Below are 27,651 nucleotides of genomic sequence, written 5' to 3'. Positions count from 1 at the left end.
GACAGAACTCAACAACCATGTACAAAGGTGTACACACAATGCCAGTCTGGAAGGTTTCCAGTTAGGATGCCAGTAAGGAAGGCTTTTCTGGGGTGAAATTAGTTTAGCACTGGGTGATAGGAAGCACTGCCATGCAGGTTGGAAGGAGCACAGACTGCAGGGTACACATTGCATCTCCAGGCTCTGAGTGTTTGTGCTAGTGTGGGCCAGGTGTTCCCAGTGTAACAGGAAGCCTGAGTTTTTAAAAAAGATTCCTGACTGGGTGTGGTGGATTTTTGGTGGTGCATACCTGTAATCCTAGCTCTTGGGAGGCTCAAGTAGGAGGATGGCTGTGAATTCAAGGCTAACCTAAACTATATAGAAAGATCCTGTCTCAAAAAAGCAAAGATTCCTTTGGCAGCCGTGAAAGAGTGAGTGTGTGCAGAGGTTCAGGGGGGTTTCTTATAACAATATGGTGGTGTGGGCATAGAGGCCAAGAGCCAGCGAGGAGTCAAGACCAGGACATGGCAACAAATACCTATAATCCCAGCACTTGGGAGCTGAGGCAGGAGGATTGCCATGAGTTTGAGGCCAATGTAAGCTCAATAGTGAGTTCAAGGTCAACCCAAATGGCATAGCCAGACCTTGCCTCAGGAAAGAAAAAAGTCTAGTTTGGCAGATGGCTGTGCCATTGAATAGGCCAAGGGAAGTAGAAGGTGGAGGTGTGGAGTGAACCCAGTAAAGGCTGGAGAAATGGCAGCTCTGAAAGACCAGGCCAGAAGGCTGCCAGGGCATGGTGGGCAGTGGAGCTGGACCTAGCTTCAGTGAGAGCAGTGGATGTCTGAGGAGCCCTAGTGTCTTGAGAGACTGTGATTTGCTGGCCAGCACCTTCTGGCTGGGGCCTGTAGTCCCTTCCTGGCCTCTTGGCCAGTGTGCATGGACTTACTGTGCCCTGGAACTTCACTGCATAGCCAGCCTTTTTGTGTGCAGAGGTGCCCAGGTAAGCCATGCCCACCCCCCTTTTTTAAAAATTTGAATTGAAGCAGGGTCTTGCTATATGGTTCAGGTTGGCCTCAAACTCATTATGCTGACGTTATGTGCTATCCTTCCCCAGATCAGAAGCTCTTTTACCATTTATTTATTTATTTATTTATTTATTTATTTATTTATACTGAGGATCAAACTCCCAACCTGGCACTTGCCAGGCAGGCGCTTATGCTGCTGAGCTAAATCCCTGGCCCTAGACCAGAAGCTCTTAGAGATCATGCAGTCCCCTGTGTGCACACAGGGGAGTCTAGCGGGAACTCCAGACCTCTGCAGGATTGAGGCCTCGCTAGGACTAACTGTGAGTAGCTTCCTGTTGTGCCTGTCACACGATGCTGACAGCTCCCCAGGCGGGGCTGCAGGCCAGCCCTTGGCAGCCCAGTCCTGTCTGCTCCATGGCTGCTCTCACTGAGGGTGGAGTAGTTGCGACATAAACTATACTGCTGGCTCAGAGTCCCAATAGTTACTGCCTGGCTCTCCACAGAAAAATCTGCCAAGCCCTGCTCTAGTGATTCATGCTCTTCTAAGAAAGTCCGTCAGCTCTGAACACCAGTGCTGAGAAGACACTGCTGCTTGAGGTACTGGCTCACTCCTTCCTCCCAAAAGAGGAAAGCCTTGTTACTTTGCATTTGACTCCCCAGCAGCTCTCTGAGGTCACCTGCTGGCCTCCACACCTGTTCCAGCCATCCCATCCTGGTCCTTGGTGTCTTCCACATGTGCTTCCTCTTTGACTTGGTGTCCTAAGCACTGCTGTGCAAACTATGTGTTCCCACCGTACAGGGGATACCCAGTTTCCTCCTGTAGAATCCTCATGTTGCCTCATTAGGCCTGGTGGGGTATTTTGGGATTCTCCAAATGCTGGATCAGACCACTGACAATTCTTACTTAATTTTTCTTGTTCTGTTACCATGATATTACAGTAATAGTTTTGACTGTATAGCTCATTTTTGTTGATTTTTTATTATAAAACTTACACCATTTGCTAATTATTAACTTTTCTGAAAAACACAAATGTAAGAACACAAAAAAACACTCATTAAATTAGCCCTTGCAGAATAGAAGATGCCCTGAACAGAGCCTGCAAGTGGTTGCTTTATACCTAGTCTGAGCGTCCTTATCAGACCAGGGCTCTACCTTCTGTCACCTCTGAAGCTTCCTATTCGGGAAGCTCAACAGCATCTAATACTCAAGGCTGTCTGATACTAATGGCTTGCATAGTCCACAGGTTATCAAATAAGTACTGTCAAAACCAACTGTACTGTCCTTATTCTCTGAAGAACCTTTGGGGCTGTGTTCCTTCATTATAGTTTCTGTTTATCCCTGAGTGCAGACCCTAAAACCCATGTACAATCTTCATGTCCAAGTGTTATGGTTTGTGTCTAGATGTCCCCCCAAAGCCTCATGCATCAGGGTTTTTTCAGAAGTAGCTAAATCTAGAGTGATTGATTCATAGTGCAGAGCTGGGATTGAGGGTGCTGGGATTAAGGATGGGTGACTGCTGGCTCAGTCCACTGATTGGATGGGCACCACCCCAATCCTGGTAGACTAGATACAATATAAGGGACAGAAGGAGGCTGGTCTCCTCTTTCCCTGGCTTGCTATTGCTGTCTTTTGTCACTATGAACTGTTGCCCCTCTGCTGTGTACTCCTGTCTTGGAGCCAGCCTATTTTAACTGAAAGCTCTACAAACTGTGAGCTAAATAAACCTTTCCTCCTTTAAGTTTGGTGCAGGTATTTTTTCTCAGTGAGAAAAGTAACGAAGACACCAAGTATTGAAATTTGTTTCACACCCACCCCAGGTACCCATCATAGTGTCTACTTCTTGTCACGCCATTGTGCAGGCTGGCTGAGTGGCAGCATGGTACACGGCACAACTTGCCTGCTGCTAGGCTTGCTTCCTGTTCAGTCTGGACACTGCCCACAGACAAGATAGAAATCCTGAACTCTGTGGCAGCCCTGGCCAGGTGGAGTGTAACAGCAATCCATTTCTTCACCATTAATTAAATGGGGCTTTCAAAAGCTATCTGACCCGTTTTAATGTCCAAGGGGCTGGGGATTTAGCTCAGCAGCATAGGCGGTCATGAGTTTGATCCCTGGTACCGATAAAAAAAAAAAAAAAAAAAAGGGTGTGGTGTATAGTGCTGCATGCCTGTAGTGGGAAGGCTGAGGCAGGAGGGTTGCTGTGAGTTTGAGGCCAGCTGGGGCTGTAATAGTTCAAGGCCAGCCTGCACTACACAGTGAGATCTTGTCTTAAAAACCAGAAAACAAAACAAAACAATAAATAAATAAAACAAAATGTCCTGGGATGGAACAGGGTCTTGGCTTCCAGGCCCTGGAAGTAGTGTGGACAGCTGCTTTTTTCTGGCTGCCAAGAACTCATGGATTGTTCTGTGTGTGTGGCCTGAAGGTGTGGTTTAGTTTTGGATACATCACGTAAGAAAGAATCCCGTCCCCTTCCACTTCCTGACATCCCTGAATGAACTGCTCTCTGGCCCAGACCATTTCCCAGGTGGCCCTTGCTTGCTGTGGGATTCCATTCCAGGTCACCCAAAAGTGTCTGCAGAAATTTGCCCACTTCTTGCCTCAGGGTTTGGTGCACTGATGTGGGACCCACAGTGGCTGAGCTGTCCCGATCAAAGCTGCCACCCAGGCCCTGGCTCTGAAGTTGCCCCAGCAACACGATGCCAAGCTGGAGTCACTGGAGGCACCACGGCCCCTGCCAGTCCCAGCACCTTCACAAAAAGTCACCCTGTAGCTCAGGCTTCCTCCCTATCTGGGTTTACCAAATCCTAAAGCAGGAAGTAGATAATTTAATGGCAACACAGGTCTGGATGAGCCAGAATGGAGTCCTACACAGACAAGAATCAGTTGTGAAATGTTCTGGGGCAGGGAGGTTCAGCTAGGGGTGTTGGAAGCAGAAGGGGACAAGCTCTCAGGTGTGGGAGGCAGTGTTTTTACTGCATAAAGAAGGCCAGCTTCTGGAGATTCAGATGCAGCGCATTCTTTGGATAAAACCATCACTGCCAGATGCCCTCCTCACGTTTGTGCCTGGCACTCATGGTAAAGTGCTGGGGGTAGAGCTTCCAAAAGCTGGCAGCAGCTCTCGTGCCCCTGCCTGCCTACCCTGGCTGTGGTGCTGCGGTTCAGCGGGCTTGAGGCAAGCTAGGGAGTCCAAAATGACTGCTTCTGCATGTCAAAGCCATGCAGGATGCGGATGGGGCCTAACCAGAACAAGTGGAAGTCCTAGTGTGCCCCGACTAGAAGCAGGCTCTGGAGTGTAGTTGTGGCCAGGCCCTGCCTGCTATGATGAATTCTCAGCTGTACAGAGATGAGAGTAAGAAGTCTTTAGACATCTGTTAGCAAGATGATAAGGCAGTTTTATGTTGTTGAATCTAATAATTAAAAAGTTGAATTTTATTGAGTGTGAAGGTGCAGGTCTGTAGACCCAGTGCCCTGAGAATCAAAGCCAGGCAGATTCTGAGCCTGCAGCTGGCTGGGCTAGCTTAGGGAGACCTTGTCTCAAAAAGAAACAAGGATTCCCTGTTAATGTATCTTTGTTTTTTAAAGTTCATTTCTTGCATGTTATTGTCTTACCAAAATATCAGTCCCTGCTGGGTAGGAAGTAAAAGGTGGGGGAATCTCCCAGGAATCTTTCAGGAGCCTGAGTTCCAGCTCTGTAGCAGAGCTCCAGGGTGATGAGGTGCTCGTTCTCAGAGCCACGTGGTTCCAGCCCCAGCTCAGTTGCTTAGCTGCCTCATTTTCTCAGTTTAAATGTATGCACTCCAGGAAACTATTTTTTTTTATTTTATATTTCTTATTAGTACAAATCTGTTATATGTGTTGACCACATTCATCAGGGAATTCGTACCATGATAAAATGTCTTGATTCTTCTTTTTTTTCCCCATTCCCCTCTGTCCCTTCATCCTTTCTTCCAAGGATTTGTAAAGGCTTTGTTTCCACTGTTTTCCTCCTATTCTTTTTTTTTTTTTAATTTTTATTTAAAGAAAGACTAAACAAAACAGGAAATAGGTAGAAATAGTACATATATTCAGAGAAAAAAATAAACAGTAAGAAATCACTAGTTGACGTTGTCGTTTTACAAATAGTTGTTCAAGGTACAAAAATGGAACATGTAAAGTGGGAATTCAAACAGAGAGACTGCAAAAAATTCTGTTCAGCTGTCCAACAAAAACTTAATAACATGGTTGTCAATCCTATACACTTAAACATACATGCAGTTATCCATATCTTCATTTATGTTTAGATTAAACAAACTAAAGCAGGTTAAAATCATTCTGAACAAAGAATAATAGTATTGCTGGACTTCATATCATGACACTCTGAACAGCACTGGGTACTGTAGTGTCTTTTTAAAACTGAATTTAAAAAAAGACTAAACAAAACAGAAAACAGGTAGAAATAATACATAATTTCAAAGACAAAATCAGTAAGAAATCACTAGTTGATGATTGCAGACTGTCTTCTTACAAATAGTTATTCAAGATACTAAAGTGGAGCATATAAAGTGGAGATTCAAACAGTGAGATTGCAACCAGTTCTACAACTATCCAACAAAAACTTAGAAATATGGTTATCAATCCTATACACTTACATATATATGCAGTTACCCATATCTTCAATTATGTTGGCATTGAATAAACCCAAGCAGGCTAATATCACTCTGAACAAAGAATAACACTATTGCTGGGTTTCACGTTATGACACTCCAGGATCAGCATTGGGTGTTTTAGTGTCTCTTTTTCTTCAAAGTATCTGTTCATTTCATCAGTTGTCATAAGATCAGTTCTCATAAACTGTTTATAGATTCTACACATGCATGAGTCTTAACATGTATTTCTTTTTATTTTTTTTTTAATTTTGAAAGTAGTAAAAATGCAACTGCACAAGACAGAACAAAGCCAATCGAGACAATGCAGTGAAATTGGTACAGGATTTCACAGTAGGATACTGGGATAGTAGTGATAAGTACTATGGTATATCTCTTTAACTTAACAATAGTTGTCCAGTCAATTACATATTTTAAAATCAAACCAAAAATAGAACATTATGAAACCAATTGAGAATACTGAATAGAGCAAGAGAAACATAACAAAACAGTGAAAACAACCTATGCCTTGAAACAGAAGATAGAAGGAAATCCTCCATATTTGCTATACTGCATATGGTCATCCTCCCAAGAGATGCTGAAACATCTATCCCCAGTAGCTAAGAGAGGAGGAGGCAGGCGGGAGAAGGGTGCTTGATTTTCAGCCCGCATGGCAGTAGGCTCACAGGTAATGGTTCTCTTCCAGGCCCAAGCTGTAGGTGCTTACCAAGAGGGCAGGTGAATAAGCTGCCTGAGTCCTTCCACGGCCGCATCTCTGGAGCTCTGTTCTCCTCCTGGCCCGCTTTGCGGATGCTTACCAAGAGGGCAGGTGAACAAGCAGCCTGAGTCCCTCCATGGCCGGATCTCTGGAGTTCTGTTCTGGCACGGATTGTAGACACTTACTCTTCCTATTGTTTTTTTCGCCTTTTTCCTTCCCTTCCCACTCGAACATGTTCTTCCTACTTCCCAGTATCTGCTCTCCACCATGCTCAGGAAGCTGCTCTTGTCAGTGTGCAAACTGTTTCCCCCTGCCTGTCTCTGCTCCTTGCTATAGGGTGAGGTTAGGATGGAGTGGCCCAAGCAAGCCCTTGAGGTCCAGGCCCGGCGCTCCTCCCCCTTTCAGAACCGTGGTATGACCGCACAACTGGACCCAGAGCTGTGTCCTGTCTCGTAGCCATGGCTAAAGTCTGAAGTGGGCACTGGGTAAGAAAGGCGGAGTAACCGACAGTATGCACACCCCTTTCCTCTGCTGCAGCTGCCGCCATGCTGAGCTCCGAGCAGGCCCTGAGTGAGCTGCTGATGCGCAAGGAGGAGGAGTGGCGTGTGCTGCAGGCCCAGCGCAGCCGGCTACAGGAGGCGGCTCTGGAGGACACTCAGCAGCAGCTGAAGGAGGCACAGGGGAAATTGAAGCGCCTTCAGGAGGACTTCATCTACAACCTACAGGTGCTGGAGGAGCGGGACCATGAGCTAGAGCACTACGATGCTGTGTTCGCCCGGGCCAGAGGGCAGGAGGAGGCCAGGCAGGCAGAGGTGAGCGAGCTCAAGATAGAGGTGGCCAAGCTAAAACAGGATCTCGCCAGAGAGGCCAGGCGTGTGGAGGAGCTGCAGGAGCAGCTTCAGCTCAGGTCACAAGAGCATCGTCTGGAGCTGGACCGCATCCACAGGTGAGACCTGCCACTGTAATTGCCACAGGTACTGGGGCCCCACTGTCTCCTGCTCCAGCCAGTGGCCCAGGTGCCAGCCACACACACACTGCACTGTGTCTCCACTGTGAGCCCCAGCCTCCCGGCTGCTGGGTGCACAGTCTCAGCGTGCCAGCGTGCATGCAGACACAGGCAGGCTCTGGATGCCTGTTCCCAAGATGGACACTTTTCAAGGTTCATTTAAATACGTAGAATTTGTTTCACTAGTTACAGGTATGTGTTACTTGATAAACTGTGCTGGTTAGCTTAGTGTAGAATATATATGAATTTCAAAGCTAAGTAGGCTGACTTCAGGCAAGCTGATTTAGGAACCTACCATGGCCATCTGTAGGGTTGTCTTGGCAGGGCCTCTAGAATCCCAGTACTCTGGGAGACTGAGGCAGGAGAATCACAGGTTTGAGAGCAATCTGCCCAATTTAGTGACTTGTACCCTAACTCAAAAATAAAAAAAAGGGTTGAGGATATAGCTCAGTGTAAAGACCCTGGCTTCAACTCCAACTACCACCACTACCCTCCACCCCAAAATGACAGGGGTAAATGGTCAAGGATCCAAGCAAATTCCAGAGCTTCCCAGAGCTTGCTTCTGGCCATCCCCGTGCTGAGTTGTGCCTGCTTGGTGGGATGCATCCTGGGATTCCTGCTCACAGGGACTTCCTGTGGTGGGCAGGTGCGAGGAAGCGGAGCAGCATGGGTGGGTGTGGCACCACTGTCTCCTGTTGAGAACCCACAGGTAGCTTCCAAGGTCCCTGCAGCAACGTATCTGTCAGGCTGGGCGTGGTGGTACACACCCAAAAATCCCAGCACTTGGCAGGTCAAGGCAGGAGGATCGACATGGGTTTGAGGTAAACCTGGGCTACATAGTGAATTCAGAGTCTGGGCTACATGGCGAGATAGTGTCTCAAAAAAAGCCCTCAAAACCAGGCAGGGCTCAGGGAGAGAGAAGCCAGTCCACTGTTCCTGTGAGTCAGCAAAGCCCATGTCAGGTCTGGGAAGAGCACATCAAGAAGCTAGTTTGATCTTCCTGTAAACCACGCAGAAGAGAGACGCCAGACTGCCTTTCTCACAAGCCAATAAGTGCCAAGACTCCCATCCCCTATGTCCTAAGCAACTGGCTGGTTCGAATGATGGTCTGAGTTCACAGCAACCGAGGTACAGAAACAGCTAGATCCTTGATTGACCTTGCAGGATTAAGGCCTGTAGTCTGAATCTATGAGGAGGATGGCAGTGTGCAATGTGGCAAATATGGAGGATTTCCTTCTGTCTTGTTTTTGAAATCCAGTATTATTCTGTTTTGTTTTGTTCTGATTTATTGTTTTGTTTTATTCAGTGCTCTGTTTTGACTGGTTTTATTCATTTTGTTTTATTCAATTTTACTATGTCTGAGGGAATGGACAACTATTGTGAGGAGAACAAGAGATTTTATGGAAGCCATTGTCAATGACCCATTGTCCTGTTTGGGGATTCTGTGCCACTTTCACCACTTTGTTTTGATTGGCATTATTTTGTTTTGTATTGTTAGGTTTTATTCTCCTTAAAATTAAAATTTTTTTTTAAACTCCAAAAAACAAAACATACCTGTCACAGAGTCGCTGGCCTCAAGGAAGCACCAGGTATCCATGGTCCCTCAGCAGTGCTGGGGACAGATGTTAAGTGCCAGTTCACTTAGTCTCAGCAGCAAAGCACCACCATCCCCCGAGACCTGGGAGGGGCTGGACAGTAGGCCTGGAGCCAGCTCCCCAGGTCTTCACCAGCCCGAAAAGCGTCACAGGTGTGTGTGCTGGGTGTGGACTTCCTTTCTCACAGAGGTTTTGAATTCAAGGTGTTTACATTTGTTTTTTAAAGTGCCTCACTCTTCTGTGACATGTTCTTCAAATCCTTTGCCTGTTCTTTTTCTCCATTTTTAAATTTATTTTCTCTCTGTTGTTGAGATCAGGTTATTTCTGTTGTCTGTCTCACTTGTTCAGTCTTCTTGTCATAGTTGTTTGGTCATTATGCCCATGTACAATGGGCATATTATTTTGGTTATTTTACTTTCTAATTTTCAGATTTCCATTTGAGCTGGGTGCAGTGGCACATAGTTGTAATTCCAACTACTCAGGAGGGTGAAGCAGGAGAATCACAGGTTCAAGGCCAGACTGGGCAACATAGCAAGACTTTGTCTCAAAATAAAACTTTAAGAGAAGGGCTGGGAGTATAGCTCAGTGATAGAGTGCCCTTAGATTACTGGATCCCTAATAACAAAAGAAAAAGAAGAAGAAAAAAGAAAAACCCCTCAGCAGTTCTGGGAATGTAACTCAGAGGTAGATCACTGGCTGAGCATGCTTGAGGGTGTGGGTTCAATCCCAGCACCGAAAAAATGTCTGTTTGATTCTTTGCTCTACTTTCCTTTTCTCCGCTGCGATCTTGTTTTTTCCATTTCTTTTTCTCGATTGCTGATTTACATCTGGGTTGTCTTGGTATTGACCCGTGTTAGGTGCTTTCCCTGGTTGTTGGTTTCCAGGACCACTGGGGGTTGATTTGTGTGTATCCTGGTCAGCTGCACTAGGCAGGACCAGGCAGGACCAGAAGTCCTACTCCCTGTAGACCCTGCTGCCACCACCCCTGCAAAAGCAAAGCATGCAGGAGCCCTGGGTAGTGTGTTCGTTTGGTAAATATCCTGTTTGGTAAATATCCTGTGTCTGATTATTACAGTGACAAGAACGATGAGATCGACCATCAACGGGAGCAGTATGAGAATCTGAAGTGGAAGCTGGAGAGAAAGCTTGAGGAACTTGATGGTGAACTCGCTCTGCAGAGACAGGTAGAGCATCTGGCCTGGTCCCTGGCACCTCAATTGCATGGGATTGTGGAGGGGCTGGCATTCCACCTCCGGGACGGTCTCCCTGGGCCACTGTCCTTCAGCGGGGTCGCAGTGCTGCCGCCATCCACAGCTGGATGATGAGTTCCTGTCATGCAGGCCACTCAAACTGGGAGAATCTCCCTCCTCTCCCAGGTGCAGGCTGGGAGAAAGGCAGGAAGCAGCAGTGAGGCCAGAGGCATCTGGGTCCTTCTTTCCTGCCTCTTGCTTGTGCTCACAGAGTCTGCATGGGTTGACACTGTAGCTCACATTTCTGTTTAGTGTTGGGGTCTTGCTATACATTGCCATACTTTATGGCTCAGTGAGTGGATGGCACAGTTCATGATGGGCAGCTCAGGGTTGCATGGTACCTTGGTGGCTCATGATCAGGTTTTCAGTTTACAGCAAGGCCCAGCAGCAGGCCAAGAACTGTCTTGGAAGGAAAGTAGTTGTCTGTGAATGATGTCAAGCCTTATTCTGAAGCCCTGCAGGCCTGTACTGCACTTGACCTGTAGAACCTGCCTGCCCTAATACCCCAGGTACCATCAGGTCTATTGGACCAAGTGGCCAAGAGAAAGAGTAGCCTGAATTTGTTGCACAACTGTCCCCACTCCCATTCTAGGCCCATGGAAACCCTGAAGCTTCTTGGGTTACCTAAGTAAATAGTCAGAGTAAGGGAGAGATCACCTGTAAATTCTGAAGAGGCCTGCCAGGCATGGTTCCTCCTCTCAGATGGGACCAGATGCAACTTATCCTTCACTCTCGAAGGTATATCTCAGTGTGACCTGCACCAGGCCCCAGGAATTTCACAGAGGTAGAGGCCCCTGAGTTTTATCAAATATATTTCTCACTCCCAAACGTGCAAATGTTTTACTCATGAGTCTAAAGCAGTTGCTACATCTTACTCACTCAGTCTGGTCAGTGTGACAGACAGCGTGACAGCTTTGCAGAAAGTCAAGGTGATCAGGGCTCTTGTGAAGTGAATTGTAATGTAGGCCTGGAGAATTTACCCTCAGCTAGGGCAGGGAGGTGTACTGCCGCCTCGCCACCTGAAAGCAAACTGCTTCTAGTCAGACTGTGGACAGGGATAGAGAAGAAGGACCTGCCTGGCAGTAGCCGTGCTGAAGAGTGAGGGAATGCATCCGTTTGCCTAAGCAGTGAGACTGCATCGGGCACAGCACCTACGGCTGGAGTTAGGGTTAGGCTTGTGTTCACCCACCGTTGTTCTCCAGATTCACCACCTTCTGCCAGGCCAAGTAGGAGAGTTAAGTGGTGTGTTGAGGGGCAGGTACCGCCAGGCTTCTTTGGTCAGCTCTCTGATGGCAGCCTAATCTGCAGACTCTCCAGGGAAGATGTGGCTTTCGATTTGCTCTTTTCCTAGGTAGAGGACATTCCAGGGGCCTCTGCATGGCCTTTCCGTGGGAATGAGTGCAGAGATTCTGCTCACTGCTCTGTATGTCCATTCCAGTTATGTTTTGGGAACCCATCAGACTCACAAGGTGGACCTGAATGAGAACTCCCTCATCACTTGACGCCCCTGAGCCCCTTCTCTGCCTGGAGGCTGCTGTGTGTTTCCAGGCTCCTGGGATTATCATCATTTCAGAGCCAATGTCTAGAAGGCCCCAAAAGCCTGATGATTTTCTTTTCTCAGTGCACAGGGAGCCTAGCAAAAGCCCCAACTTCCTAGAAAGAAGGGTAGCAGAACAGGTGGCAGTGGAGCTCTTGGTAGCATCCAGCCTCCTCCTCAGAGCACTGGGCCTCTCCTTCCTCCCATGGGCTGTGGGTCTACAGACTGGAATTGACTAAGGAGCCGAGACTGTTCTTAGGAGTCATGATGGACTTGTGTTCTCTTGCCCTGGAAGTTTTCTGTTTGTTATAGTTTGGGTCTAAAATACCCAACAAAGGCCAGCCGATAGCCTTTGGGTAAGTGTTGGACCAGGAGGGTGTTAACCGCATCAGTGGATTAATCAGTGATTAATGGATTAATGGCTGAACGGGCTGTTAAGAGAGGGGGTCTAACTGAACAAAACAAGTCTTGGGAGCTTGGTTTTAGGGGCTGTATCTAGAGCCTGGCCTCTTCCTCTATGGCTTTCCCTTTTCCACAGGGATCAGTTTTCCTCTGCCATGTTGTTTCGGTCACACCAAGGCCCAACAGCAAAGGAGCTGACTGACCATAGACTGAAACTGTGGGCTAAAGCAAATTTTTTCTCCTGTAAGTTGTTTTTCCCAGGTATTTGGTTGCCCACAGTCAAGAAAATCTAATACCTGTCCAGTAAGACTCTGGGTATTCTGTCTCACTTCTGGCTACTGTGAGTAACTGTTCTGAATTGCCGGCTTGTGCTATTTGTGCACCTTTCCCTTGGCAGATGAGTGCTGCCACTTGTTCCTGATGCCCCGGGATCAGTGAATCTCGATGTATTTAGATTTTCCAGTTGATTGGCTCTGGTTCCTGTGGTAAGGTCTGACCTAGAGAGAAGAGCAATCAAAGAGCTTATTGGGGTTGCTGGGGCTCCCTCACAAATCTGCCCCTCAAAGTGGTGTGTCTTCTGGTTCCTCCTTGTGGGTGAGTGTTCAGTCACCATTTCCCTTGGTGGTAGAATTCCTTCTGCTGCAGTTAAACCAGAGAAGCTTGAGTATTTCTAATCCACTCACTGTGGCCCTCTTCGGTATGCAACAGGAGGCCAGCAGGTGGAGCTCTGCCTAAATGCCCAAGCAGCTGCATAAGTGCAGTCTGGGGTGAGGCCCCTAGCAATAAATGCCTCAGTTATTCAGTAGACCCACATGGTGTCCCCATCGTCCTGCACCCCTAATGCCTGTTCTTACATACATCCCCCAGGTTTCTGTTTGTCTCAGGAAACTCAAGTAATTCTTTTGGGGTGTAGCACACCTCCTCATGGGTCACCAATGCACCGCCCCCTAAGGGACCTGCTGGAACTTGAGCCTAGTAATTGGTCTGGAAAAAAGAGGGCGTACATGTCGTCCTGAGGGGTAACTGTCGGGGAGGCAATGCCTCATCTCCTCAGGGCTACAGAGTCCTAGACCTGTGGGAGTGGGGAGGCCACTGGCAAAGATGACTGACTAGTAAGAATATGGGGAAGGTGAACCTATGGCATATGTGTTACTTGTTTTTCTTTAAGGCAAAGGATATTAATGTATGAGTTGTTTCTATAAACTAATACCTCAGTATTTGGGCTTAATTGCAGTGTTGGCACTTGGTGATAAATAAGTAGGTTTTAGGTTGCAGTTTGAGCCCTCGTCTCTAAAAGGTTCGCCATCACTGATAACAGAGACTTAAGCTGGGTGTAGTGATGCACACCTGTAACCCCAGCATTCAGGAGGCTGAGGCAGGAGGATCGCCATGAATTCACGGCCCTCCTGAATTGCATAGCAAAGCCCTGTCTCAGAAAATTAGAAAAGAAAAAGAAGATAGGGACTTCCCAGCTTCATCCAGGTCCTCCCACATGTAACTGCCTGGTGTTCACGGTCCTGTTCCTGCCAAAGCAGCTCACTTAGCTGTCATCCTGGGAGCCTGGGAGTCCTGCTTGCATTGTGATGTAGCCAGTTGCAACTAATGTCATTACATATTTCTTAGTTTCCCAAAGGTATTTGAAAGTGTCGTATCCAGTGCCCCTGAGCTACTTGCCCCTTAGAAGTGGGTGTTAGGAAGAGCTGGTGCCGTTACCTTGTGCATCTCCATAGCAGCCTCAGTGGCTAGGCTGAGTAGCGCACCTCTCTGCCCCCAACTACTCAGGAGGCTGAGGCAGGAGAATCACAAGTTTGAGGCCAGCATGAGCAACTTAGCAAGACCCTGTGTCAAAATTTTTAAAATGTAAAGTGGGCTGGGGATGTTGCACATCCAAAGCTCTGGACTTGATCCCTAATATTGGTGGGGGTTGTTGAGAAGAATTCTTAGCATGTCTAGGTCTAATCATATTAGAGAATCTATTCCAGAAATCTCAGGAACAATTACAGAAACTTATCCTCAAAATTCTGCTCCTCCAGGAACCACTATCCATGCCAACTCTGTACTGGAAAGACTACGGAGAAAGAGAATCAGCTTCATAGGTGTGTGTGGCTTGTGTGACTGTGGGAGCTGTGATCTGTGGTCTGAAAATTGGAGACCCAAGAACACTGGCAACACAGTTCAGTTTGAGTCTGAAGGCCAGAGGACCAGAAACTGCATGTTTGAGGCAAAAGAAGATGGTCTTCCTGAGAGAATGAATTCGCTCTGGCTCCTCCCTTGCATTTATTTATTTGTGAGATAGTGTTTTTCTGTATAATCCAGGGTGATCCTCCTGCCTCAGCTTCCATAGTGCTGGGATGACAGGTGTACACCATCACACCTAGCCTCTTTTTTGTTCTGTTGTGATTTGAACTGTCTGTGTGGGTCCAGGTCTGACCTGGGGCTGTGTCCCATAGGAGCAGAAGGAAGCCAGGTGTACTGAATAGTCTGGCTTGGATTAAGTCAACACAAACCTACAACCCCAAAGCAGAAACTCAGGTGTGACTCACAGCAAGATAGGCTCACAACAGGTATACCAAGAAATCTGAGCTAGGCAAATCTGAAATCGACACCCATGTCGGGAAGGAACTGAAAACGGGGAGGTGTATGATTGTGTGTGGACAAGTGGGGTGAAGTGTGTGGAGCTGCATACCCTGAGTGCAGACTGTACTCTTTGAGCCATTGTGGGACCAGTCAGGACTGGAGGAAATCTGCGTACAGCTTATGGAAGTGCCCACAAATGGTAGATGAGTTGTGAGTCTGAATTAGGATTCATATGCACCCTCCAATAGCTAAGCAGCGGCTGAAAACTCTGGAGGGAGACGGTCTAAACAACCCAAAGCCAAAGTGACAGAGAGTGATTTGTACCATAACCAGGAGGCTGTGGGAGGGAGAGTGTCACCAGTGACCCCATTAGAGAGTGTCTTAAAGAACTGTAAGAAGGGCTACAAGGGGGAGTATGGAGGAAAGCTGATCTCCAGAGACCGAGGACTCCTTATCAAATTGATTGGTCCTCCTTTGGTGTTGTGTGGCTGGCCAAGAGGACAATAGATGGGGAACACGCAGGCAGATATATTAGGTGGTAGCCTGGGATGGAGGCAGTCAGGGCATCCAGACCCATTTCCCTACATCAGCTTGTAGCTGAGTGTAGTCCAGACCCAAGGTAATGGCAACAGCCCTATCTCATGATGTGTTGTGAAACACTCATGGCCTGAGCTGAGACTGAAACAGAAGGAAGAGAAATCAGCTCTGCCCAGGGCCTCAGAAACAAACAAAAGGCAGCAAAGAAGCAAGAAAAAAAATGGTTCTACATGAACTTCCAGAGGAGCCAGAGATACCCTTACCCTTACACCCAAATCTGCCCTCCCTTACCAAAGCCAGCCTGTGAGGAAGCTGGATTAGATGATTACAAGTTGCACTTGGTAGTGACACAACCCGTTGGGCCGTGTTGTAATCAGGGGTTGCATGGGGAACAACTAGAATCAGGACATGGAGTTTATAATATTATTTTTATAATGGTCACCTGGAGTTAACGCAAGAAGATGCAGGAAATCTATCCGCAACACCAAAGACACAGAATATTTAGTTAGGGGCCTAAATCCCACAGCATTGTCCCAGATGAAGACCTAGAGCTCATGACAATGCCTCCCACGAGTCCAATTGGAGGTCCAGAGCCCACAAGAAGGACTCACTCTAGTCTCTTTTATGGACCCATGCTGGACAGACCCAAAGGTCAGCGGTAGAAGCCAGAGAGTCCATGCCAGCGGGGTGAAGGAGCTGTGCTGGTGTGATGAGGGTTCTGCACTGGAGCCACAAAGTCACACTCACAACAAGACCAGGGCTGTCCTGAAAGGTACCACAGCCATCCTCAGTGATATGGAGGCCCTGAGCTCTTCCAACGACAAGCACAATTGAGTACATGCCAGGAAGCCAGCATGACAAGTTCATCCTGGAGACCAAGTGGCACACATCTTCCCCTTTGGAGTCAGGAAGCAATGCTCAGTGTGAGGACCAAAGCTTCTCCAAGAGAACCAATGGCTCAAACAGCAACTTGTAGGAGAACCCACAATGCCTCAACACAGCAACGCATTAACGCCTCAGCACCCTTCTCCTCCACCTATTTATGCTGGCAACTTTCCTCAGGTGGAGCATCTTTGTTCATTGCCATGCTGATATAATCCAGCTGGCATTAAGTTGACCACCAGTTCTTAATCCATAACAGGCTGTTACTAAAAATAAAAATGACTATTTTTGGAGCTATTGGGATCTCAGAGAAGAGGCCATTTTGCCAGCCCAATGTGTATCAAGGGGAAACAAGAGGTCCAACATGAATTCTCATATCTCCCAAGCTGCCCCGTTCCCCTGTTAAAAGGAGATCTGCTCCAAAAACTACAGGCCCAAATTGCCCTTGGGCCACAGAGAAACGAGACAAGTCTGGCTCATCCAGGAGCCATGGTGTTAACCCTTAGCGTCCCAGAAGCTTACAATGGAGGCTATATTTAGACAGGTCACCAAAACTGAAAGTAGAGGACTCGTACAGGCTGACACATGAGGTTCCCAGATGTGGGCCAAAGACAACCCACTGGGCTGACTGTGAGTCACACACACACCAGTGATAGTGGAGCTAAAACTGAGAGCAGATCAAGTTCAATCCGCCAGCACGTTTCCCCCTGGGAAGCTGTGCAAGGCACTCGAGAGCATTTAAAATGACTCCTGGTGGGACTGGGGATTTAGCTTAGCGGCATAAGCACCTGCCTTCCAAGCAGGTCGTTGTGAGTTCGATCCCTAGTACTGACAAAAACGAAAAAGACAAAAAAAATAATAAAATGACTCCTGAAACATGAAGTTTTGATTGGGTGCCAGTATCTGGGAACACTGCACTTCTGCCAGTATGCAAACTGGGAACTAATGAACACAGACTAGTACAGGGCTTACGTGCTGTGAGCCAGACCACCAAAACTGTTCATCTATGTTCCCAGTCCATACACGTTGGTGGGTCTCATTCCAGCCAGTGCTGCTTGTCTTACTTGCTTGGACTTGAGAGATGCCTTGTTTTGTCTTTGCCTTATGCCAGTCAGTCAGTCCATCTTTGCTTTTCAATCGGAGTGTCCTGTCATGAACATAAAGGAACAGCTCACGTTGACCAGGCTTCCCCAAGGATTCAAGAACTCTCCTACTGTCTTTGCAGAAGCATTGGTGGCTGACCTCAAGGCCTTCATCACACCAGAGGACCATTGCACCTTGCTACAGGATGTAGATGGCCTCCTTATGGCAGCCCCACATGGTGAGGACAGCTGTCAAGGAGCCAGAGACTTGCTTCATCTACTTGGAAGGCTGGATATAAAGTGTCCCAGAATGGGGCTGGGGATTTAGCTCAGTGGCATAAGCACCTGCCTGGCAAGTTGTGAGTTCAATCCCTGGTACCACAAAAATAAAAGAGTGTCTCAGAAAAAGGCTCAAATCTGCTGACAAAAGGTGAGCTATTTGAGCTTCATGGTGACACAAAGGGAGTGCCAAATGGGCACTGAACAGAAGAAGGCTGTCTACGCCCTCCCAACCCCAACTACCTGATGCCAGATAAGAGAATTTTGGGGGGCAGCAGGATTCTGTTGTATACCAAATTTCTCACTTATAGTAAGCACCTATATGAAGCCACCAAAGGTTGGGGAGAGGAGCCCCTTTTCTGGAAAGCTGACCAGGAAAGAGGATTTAAACAAATGGAAAAGGCCCTGACTTAGGCACTAACCTAAGAACTGCCAGATATAAACATGCCTTTCTTCCTGTGTGTCCATGAGTGTAAGGGAATGGCCTTAAGAGTCAAGTTCTGACTCAGGTCATAAGATCCTGTAATCACCCTATGGCATACTGGTTGGAGCAATTAAAGTGGGTGGCCCCTGGATGGCCTCCATGCATTAGGGCACTTGCTGCCACTGCCCTCTTGACCCAGGAGGCTGACAAGCTGACTTTGGGACAATAGTTATTGGAGCACCACACTTAGTTATGACCTCAATGGACCATCCAGTTATTCTGCTGCTCTTGGTCTCACGTAGACAGTTTTCTGCCCAAGCATCTCATAATGATCTACAACATAGCTTCCCCTTCAGCCCTCTTCTCAACTGAAACCTGAACCTAGTTGTCACCATCTGCCTTTTTTAATTAACATTCTGCTTTAATAAGTGCTGACCAGAATTCCCCATCATGCTTGCATGACAGCATTCTAGGGTTTCTCTAGCTGACATCATCAGAGTTTTCTAAACTCCTGTCAAGAGTGAGAGTTCCAAAGGTTTCTAAACCATAGTGGTCAAGGATACCCACTGGGACAACCCCACTCCTGGTACCAAAATCTGTCTTGGTTATTTTGTTCAGTGCAGGGAGACAGTGCCTGGCCCCCACAATTTAGAGGAGGGGAGGTTTATGGGTCCAGTCCACTGGCTTCAAAGTGAGACAGTGAAACAGAGGGGCCTGGCGGAGGAGCAGTTGCTTTTGTCCTGGCAGCTGAGAAGCAGGGAGAATCAAGGTAGGAGCCTTGAAGGGAGACATGGCCTTCCCGGTTCTGCCCCCGGGGATTATCCTATTCAACCCCACCTCCCAGCTGCAGGTCAGCTCTAACAGTGCCCTCATCCTGTCACCTCTCAGAAGCTCACCTGTGATCCCATGAGGCTTGGAGGGACTTCAAGATATAAACCCTAACAAACAGGATTTTGCTAAATTGCCCAGGCTGGCCTTGAGTTTGTGATCCTTCTGCCTCAGCCTCCTGAATAACTGGGATTATAGATGTGTATCACTGTGCCTCACTGATTTTCCTCTTGAAACAATCTAATTTTTATTATGTAATCAAATTGCAGACTATGGACATAGCATTAAAGTTTGTGTCTTAGATATTCTCTAAAGCCTCATGTTAGTCACAGCATTGTTTTGGGGGTGGCTGGATCTAAAGTGTGTGACTGATTTGTAGTGCAATGCTGGGTTTAAGGGTGCTGGGACTGAGGGTGGGTTATTGCTGGATCAGTTCACTGACTGGATTGGTACCACCCTATTTCCAGTAGACTGGATACAATATAAGAAACAGAAAGAGGTTGTCTTCCAGGTTATAGTGGCACACACCTGTAATCCCAGCACTTGGGAGGCTGAGACATAGGATCGCTTTGAGTTAGAGGTCAGTTTGGGCTACAAAGTGAATTTAAGTCCAGCCTGAACTACATAGTGAAACCCTATCTAAAAAAAAAAAAAAAAAAAAAAAGAAGCTTATCTTGTGTGTATTTTGTTGCTTTTGCTGTCTTCTGCCATGAACTGTTGCCCCTCTGCCACACCACCTGGCCCTGGACCCAGTTGATTATAAGCTGAAACCTCTACAAATTGTGAGCTAAACATACCAACACCAAGGCCCCTGGCATGCAGTTGGTGCTCAAAAGTATCTGTTAAATGAATGAATACATCAGTAATCAATATCTCTCCAGTGGCTTTTGGCCCTGTATGGGAATAGTCCTCCTGAGGTGGACTTTTCAGGACATGTCAGTAAACAGAGGCAGGAAGAGGATCTATTAGAGGAATGCAGGACACACTCAGCGAACTGAGGTGCACAGCTGGGGTAGGGCACCTTTAGGGCTGTTATCAGTCAGGGTGCCCTGGGGAGTGTGGTCTCCCTGCCAGGTCACAGTGCAGGCCGTCCATGTGGGGGGGGACGTGACAAAGGCGTGAGACAACTATCTCCACCACAGGTGTGTTCAAGGCGGGAGAAAGCAGAAGGATTTCTGGGTGAGACCCGTGTGCGGTTTTGGGAGGAAATACATTGGGCTTGTGTTCTAAAGCTGCAGGGTTTTTTAAATTCTCGCTGTCCTGGTTTCCTTTCTATCCAGTCTTGTTTCTTCTACCTCAGGAGGACTATTCCCATACAGGGCCAGAAACCACTGGGGAGATACTGATTACTGATGTATTCATTCATTTAACAGATACTTTTGAGTACCAACTGCATGCCAGGGGCTTTGGTGTTGGACATTAACTGTGATGGTGGAATGGCCCAACAGTAGTTCAAGTTCTTGCGCTCTACAAGGGAAGAATTGCCAAGCATACACTCAGTAGTAAATAGTAAGCAACTGTGTTGTTTTGATTTTTTTCTTCCTCTGATGAATTTCTTTTTTTTTTTTTTTTGAGACAGGGTTTCACTATGAAGTTCAGGGCTGGCCTTTAACTCACTTTCTAGTTCAGGCTGGCCTCAAACTCAAAGTGATGGTCCTGCCTCAGCCTGCCGAGTGCTGGGATTACAGGTGTGCTCCACCATGCCCAGCACAGCTGCATTTACTGAAGATCACAGGAAGTGTTCTGGGCCAGTGTGTGCCCAAAAGGTATAACACAGACCAAAGAAAGGTGCCAGAACGACAGAAAAGGACTGCACACAGGTCTCGGTAGCAGCAGCACCAGGGAAGAGAGGGAAGGGGCCAATAACTCCTTTAATTTCTGAATGTAAAGGCCAGACCCCTCTGCTTTAAGTGCCTCCCACTGAGTCTCCCCAGCTGCCCTACTCTTAGGGGCACAGTACTCTGAAGAGCACATGGCCATCTCCTAAGCTTTTGTTACTTTATTTTCTCCCTTTGTTAGGATAATGGAAGCAGGAATGACCATTGGGTGTGTAGACTTAACCCCCCATGGAGCCAGCTGGACATAGAGGGGCACAGCTGACCTCTGGACTATGTTACTCCAGCCAATTTGCCAGGGCAAGGCCCTGGAAGGAGTCAGTGCAGAGGGATGCAAACAGCACAGCTGCGCCCGGAGACCCATCTGCCAAAGACTAGGCTCAAGCTACACATGGAGTAACCAGGCCTACGAGTTCTCTCTCCCCAAGCAAAAACTTGGAAATTATACTGTCATTGGTATCACCAACTCCAATAGGTTTAGCTAGACGTCAGTCACCAAAGTGGGTGGCTGGGCCCTCCAGATCCATCCCTTCCCCAAAAGGTCTTGTTCTTCCTGTGTACAAGGCTATCTGACCTGCTTCCCTACTGATTGGTATTCCCTAAACAGCTGTGCTGTATCTTACTTGGTTGATTATAGTTTTGACCCAGGTTGTACCCACCTTGTGATTTTGCTCTGTAAAACTTCCTTTGGCACCCTACTTTTGGGTCCATTCCTGTTTCTCAGGAGCTAATTCTCAATTTTTGACACTCAATATCTGTTGTTCCTTAGAATTCATTTTTCAATTTCCAGGAACACAAGCTCAGTGAATCTGACATATGGTGGGTTGAGAGTTCTATTTCCTCTCCACCAGAACCATCAGGTCTAGCCCTGGCCTACAGAAGGGTTCCCTGTGAGACACATTAATAGACAGGGCCAGGACAGGGTGGTCAGAAGGGTCCCCTGAGAAGAGGACGCGGGTGAGAGCTGGCGTGGGGGTGCTTCCTTGGGGGGAGACAGGTTTCCAGGTGGGATGCTAGAGGGGGCCTCGGAGACCACTGCGAGAATCCAGTTTTTCTCTGGGGGAGCTCCCTCAGGTGATAACAGACTGGGCCGGGACAGCAGAGCTTGCTGCTGGGAAGACCTGGGGACAGACCTGGACCGCAAGAACTGTTGAGCTGGATCTGCCAGGGAAAGGGACCCTGCGGAACACGAATGGGTCAGGCACTCATGGCCACGCTTGCTTCCGCCAACTGCTTGCTGTGTTGGGGTTTCGCGTGTGGGTGATGGCGGGGGACGGACGGGTGGGCTGTGGGTAGTTAGACTGTGCGGGTCCTGGACAGCGGGCTGCCTGTGCTGGGCAAGGGCGGATTTCACAGGAAAGGTTTCTGCGCCGAGAGCCTGGGACAGCACACAAAGAAAGCACCAGTAGAGTTTTGATCGCAGGGTGGGGGTGAGGGTTGCCGGGCGTCTCAGCGCGCCCGCAGACGTGGAGCGCGGCGCGGCATCCCTGCCCCCTAGTGGCCATAGCTTGCAGCGCTTTTCCCCTAGTGGTTCCTGCTCTCATTAGCGCCAGTGAACTGGTGCTTTTCACTTTTTGAGTGTACTCACTAAACCCCTCTCAGTTATGCCTTTCAAAGAATTAAAAGAGCCAAATGTGACTTTTCTGTTGTGAGTTCTACATGTTGAGAAGCTCCCACCCACACTCAGCTGCAAGTGCAGAGTGTGATCTGTCCTCACCAGGTGTTTCATGGATCCCGTTAGCCAGAGCCAGGACAGGTGCCTACTGGGGCACGGGCAGCCATGGCCATGATCTTTGAGGCTCTCTCTGGCCCTTTAGGTGGGGAGCCTGGCAAAGTGGGCTGTCCTGGGGAGGACGCCTCCAAGGGAGGATTGCAGAGTTCCTGCATGCTTGTGAGCCTGCAGCATTGGTCCTCACCCTGTCTGCAGGTGACTTCCCCTTGCCCTGAGGAAGGCAGCACTATGGGGAGTAGACAAAGCCACACTGTCTTGTCCTTCCTGTTGCTCTGACACACACCTGACTCCAGTCAGTGTATAAGCGAGGGTTATTTGGGTTATGATTCTGGTGGCTGGAGAGTCCATACAGCATGGCTGTGGCACCTGGTGAACCTGGGCATAGCAGGGCAGGGTGAGGCCTGGCTGATGATAGGGTGACCACCTCCTGAAGCCCACTGGCACTGGCTAGGGTCTTCACTGCTGCTCACAGACCAGGGGTCTCAGGTGCTATGGGGTCTTTTCTCCCTCAGCCCGATAAGTGTCCTGTGGCTGCTGTTGCTGGTGTCAGTGTCCCCTGGCCTCGCCATGAGGGTGCACAGCAGCCCTGTGCCAGCCATGGCATCCTGCCCTAGCTTACTGACACGTTAGGGGTTCTTTGCTGGGCCCTGCTGTCTTCCCTTCAGTGTGGGTGATTTTGTTTTAGGAACTGCTGCTGGAATTTGAATCCCAAATGAAGAAGCAGGAGCATGAGTTCCGCCTACGGGCCGACAGTATGAGCAACACAGTCTTAGCCCATGAACTCAAGGTAACAAACCCCTTCTGCCACTGGAGACCTCTCCTCATCAGCAGGAAGCACTGGTCTTTTGAGTTGTGGGGTGACTTCCGAGCTGTGAAATATTCAGTTCCCATCAAGGCCTTGACTGAAGGGGCCGGGGTGGGGTGCAGGGGTTTGTGAGATGCTGGGGAAGCCTCTGTGCAGAGCCACCTCAGAGTCTCTCTCCAGTTGGGAACCCTGGTCAGGCTGCCCCAGGCCTTGAGGAAGTGCCTGTCACAGATTGCCTCATGAGGTCCTCAAAAGAGGCAAATGAGAGGTCTTCCCATTCTGTGGCAGAACCCCAGGCTTTGGGGGTTCAGGGCCTGTCTGAAGCTGGCATGTGGTACATAGCAAGCTGACACCAGGGCTCTACTCCAATGGGACTCGACACTGTGTGCATACCCCAAGCATTGTGGGACATGGGGAACATGTGTGCATGCCTGGAAGAGGCAGGGCAGGACCGGCTTTGAGGGGCCTGCAGTGGGGCACAAATCACTACTTGAGGACAGTGACACCTGGGATGGCTTTTGCTCGTTACTGCTGGGCCCACCTCCCAGCCTTGCACCCTCTCACAGCACAGCAGTGGAGGCATGGTCCCGGGCCCAGGGGACACAAAGACCCTGGAGGGCAATGGTCAGGCCCAGCAACCCCCATCTAAACCTGTGGCACAGGCATCAGTACTCCGCCTGGCAGGGCCAGCCATGTCCACCAGTGCCTTTCCTAGCATTAGAGCCCTGCATGGATACCACAGTGGCCCGCTAGGCCCTCCTTCTAAGTCCTGGGAGGCAGTGCTAACCCAGCCAGACCAAAGCTGTCTGGCCTCACTCTCAAGGCTGACCCACAGGGGCCCTCACAAAGCAACTGATGAGGGGAGAACAAGTGAGCCACCTGGATACCCTGTCTGCCTAAGCAGGCACAGCCAAGGTAACCCCCACTGTCACCCTCATCTGCTGTGAGGCAGAGACCACCCCTGGCTTCACAACAGGGTTCATTCTGAGAGCCAAAGTGGCACCTCACCACCCACCTATGGGCATCCCTGGGACATAACTGCCCACAGCACCGCCTCTGTCATCACCCAAGGATTTCCCAAGAACACTGAACCTTGTGTTCCCCTGCTCCACACTGTAGGCTTCACTTTGCAGATAATATTCAGATTTGTGTCAAGAAGTAAGTTGCGGGGCTGGGGATTTAGCTCAGTGGCATAAGCGCCTGCCTTGCAAGCAGGCAGTCGTGAGTTCAATCCCTGGTACCGATAAAAACGAAAAAGACAAAAAAAAGAAGTAAGTTGCGTTAAATGGGTCCGCTGTGAGAAAGGTGTGGGCATGTCTGAGGCACCCTTGAGGGATAGGAGCCCAACTGTGCGGGCACAGGGTGCCTTCAGTGAGTCCTCAGCCTTGCTAAGTTTTTACCAGGGATGGATGTGAGCACATTTTTACTTTCTGCTTCTTTTTTTGGTACCAGGAATCAAACTCACAACCTCACGCTCTTCGGGCAGGTGCTTTTGAGACTGAGCTAAATCCTTGGCCAAGTCCTGGTGAAATGTTCACGTCTGATGTCTCAGTTTTTTCCCATTACAACTTCATTTTGAGTTTTAAATGTTTGATTGACATTGTAATTGCACACAGTTACGAGCTGTGGGCTGCCAGCTCAGGTGCTGGGGTGAGGCCAGGTGCTGAGAAGTCCAAGCACATAGTCCACCAGTGTCAGTGTTGCTGCCCGTCTGCACCACTGTCAGCCATTTTACCCATCCAGCTGCTGCACTCCTGGCTGAGCTGCCAAAATCCTTCTCAGGTCAAACTGCTGAACCAAGAGCTGGAGGCACTGAAGTTGGCTGGAGCCCAAGCTGCGGAGTGTCTGCAGAAGGCAGAGACAGAAAACCGCGAGTTAGAGCAGAAGCTGCAGAGCTGCACCTGGGAGCTCCGGGACTTGGAGGCTGTGAAAGACGCCCGGTGTGTGGGGCTTTCTCCTGGAGGCCATGTGGCTGTTGGGAGCAAGTCTAGCTGGTTGGCTTCCTCCAGACCAGCCAGTTTGCTTATCCAGGCTCTTGCACTGCTTCTGTTTGTGTGCAGGATAAAGGACTTAGAGGACACACTTCACTCTGTGCAGCTGACCAGGAAGAGAGAAGAGGAGACATTTAACAGGAAGTGAGTAGCAGATCACTGCCCCAGGAGCAGTGGTGGGGCTGAGGAGCTGCTCACAGGGCCCCTAGGGCAGAAGACAGCAGCAGGGGGCCTGGCCAGGGTTGCTACTAGAGTCTGCACTGGTGCTCTGCTCTATGCTTCCTCTGGGAGGTTTAGACTTTCTGTGCTGTAAAAATTTGAAACTTTATTTTTTTTCATTCTTTTTGGTTTTTTTTTCCCCTTTTTATCGGTACTGGGGATCGAACTCACTACTGCCTGCTGGCAAGGCAGGCGCTTATGCCGCTGAGCTAAATCCCCAGCCCCCAAAATTTGAAACTTCTAAGGATTTGAGTACAGTGTCACACACCCATAATCCAGCTAACCCAGAGGCTGAGGCAAGAGGATCATAAATTTAAGGCCTGGTGTCAGCCTGCTATGCCAAGGTGCTGGCAGAACCATTATCTGGCCAGATTAGGGGGCTCAGATCCCACTGCTCACAGCTGTCACATGTTCCTGTCGCTCCTACCTGGCTCCTGTGGAAGCCACACTCAAGGAGGTGAGGGCTGCTGAAACGCTGGGAATTCTAGGGTACGCCAACCAGCAGAGTGCACCTGGAGTGCGGGCCAGAGTGAACACCTGCATTGCCTTCTAAGTAAAGTGCTGCGGTCAGAAGCTTCCCCCATCTGAAACTGCAGACAGGCAGACTCAGTCTCACTGTAGGAAGCGTGTTCATCAGGTCACTCAAGTTTAAAAGACTGTTGTCACTGTGAAGCAGGACCCCGTTTGCACTGAGTCTCTCCTCTCCCAAGCATATTTGCAGTGTTGGAGGAGTATTGTGAAAATGCTGAGTCACAAAACTACTTTGAAAGATGAATTATGAGAAGCAGGCAAACTAGGGCAATTCCACGTTGGTAACTCAGTGGTTAGCGCACAGAACAAAGCTCATGCCTTAGACCTGCTGGCTTTTATGGGCTGTTCAGGAATCCTGCACTGTGGTGGGGAGGGATCCAGGCATCAGTCTGTGCTTGTAAGGTCAGGGCAGAGAGCAAATCCTCTGAGAAGGGCAGGTGATACTTGCAGAAACAGCCGTTCCACCAGGGATGAGGGATCATGACAGCCACAGTCCAAGAGGGGGCTGTGATGCTTTCAAGGATTCTGGGCCCTGGGAGGGCTGCTGTGGCACCTTCCGCTGTGTTTCAGACACGAGGAGCTTGACCGTCTGGCCAGGGAGAGAGATGTAGTGCTGGTGGCAGTGAAGAGTGCTCACACAGAGCAGCTGCGGGCATTGGAGGCCAGGGTGCAGGAGCTGCAGGCCCACTGCGAGAGCCTGGAGGCGCAGCTGCGCAGGGCTGAGTGGGCTCAGGCTGACGCTGCCAAGGAGAAGGACGCCGTCATCGACAGGTGAGCCTCTGGCACCAGCCTGCTCCTCCCAGAGGGTCAGGTGCCCTGTTGGTTGGCGCCTGTGCTCCTGGCAGCCTCAGGCCACATCAGACCGAGGGAAATGGGCTGCGGGCAGGACTGACCTCTGAAGCAGTCCGGTCCTCTCAATGGTCCTGTTTGCTCGTTTTTGAAGTTGCGTAGATTGTGTGTGTGCCAGTGCATTTGCTATCCGTGGTAAGAGATACACAACATGAAATTTACCATCTTAACATTCCCAGGTATGCAGTCTGGGAGCAGCAGGGTATGTGCAGTGCCACACTGCCTGCACCTCTGCCAGCTCCAAAGCCCTCCTCTTCCCCAGCCAAGCCCCTGTCATGTTAAACAGCTTTCACCCCCTACTCTGATACCTGGAAGCCTGTCTGTCTCTGTGAATGTGATGACTGGGGCCCACAAGTAACTGAAACCTTTTGTGGTGAGCCTGTTTCACTGAGTATGATATCCACAAGGTTCATTGCCGTTATAGCATCATCAAAGTTTCATTCTTCAAATTTTTTTGTGTTAAAATACATGTAACGTAAAATTATTTGAACCATTTTGTAATGTATAGTTCAATGCTTATCAAGTCAGAATGTTCCTCCTTTTTAAGACCAAATAGGGGCTGGGGATTTAGCTCAGTGGCATAAGCGCCTGCCTTGCAAGCAGGCAGTCGTGAGTTGGATCCCTGGTACCGATAAAAAAGAAAAAGACAAAAAAAAAAAAAAAAAAAAAGACCAAATAAATATTCCCGTGTATGCAGTGGCCACATTTTGTTTGCACTCTTCTCTGGTGCTCTGTGAACATGGGTGTTCTGGTGTCTCTTCAAGACCCTGCTGTGGTTCTTGTGTGACATGCTGGAAACGAATGGCTCTGTGCTTAGCTCTTGGGGAGCTGCCCTGTGGTTTCCCAGTGGCTGCGCCTCCTCAGGTTCCCACCAGTGGTGCACACGGCTCCTGTGTCTTTGTGAATGCCGCTCCCTTCTTTGTGTCAGCCAGGTCCCAGCCC

At 48.9% G+C, this 27,651-nt stretch overlaps 1 protein-coding gene across 15 annotated transcripts in view; it reads left to right on the top strand.

Moving 5' to 3' along the window:
• Positions 1–27,651, top strand: part of Ccdc57 (coiled-coil domain containing 57) — a 93,267-nt gene that overhangs the window by 8,426 nt on the left and 57,190 nt on the right. For all 15 annotated transcript variants that reach the window (XR_010045277.1, XR_010045276.1, XR_010045275.1 and 12 more), the window contains exons 2-7: positions 6,886–7,294; positions 10,025–10,133; positions 23,000–23,101; positions 24,902–25,059; positions 25,180–25,254; positions 26,431–26,631. Coding sequence is in view for 9 of the 15 variants with exons in the window: in XM_063242381.1 (XP_063098451.1) it covers positions 6,886–7,294; positions 10,025–10,133; positions 23,000–23,101; positions 24,902–25,059; positions 25,180–25,254; positions 26,431–26,631 (1,054 nt within the window). In the remaining 6 variants the exon portion in view is untranslated. The remainder of the gene's footprint in view (positions 1–6,885; positions 7,295–10,024; positions 10,134–22,999; positions 23,102–24,901; positions 25,060–25,179; positions 25,255–26,430; positions 26,632–27,651) is intronic.

The sequence above is a fragment of the Cavia porcellus genome, unplaced genomic scaffold (genome assembly GCF_034190915.1).
Source record: "Cavia porcellus strain 051 isolate PalLab524CR breed Dunkin Hartley unplaced genomic scaffold, mCavPor4.1 scaffold_32, whole genome shotgun sequence".
NCBI lineage: Eukaryota > Metazoa > Chordata > Mammalia > Rodentia > Caviidae > Cavia > Cavia porcellus.
Note: the sequence above shows the minus strand (reverse complement) of the source record. Positions and strands in the feature narration are given on the sequence as shown.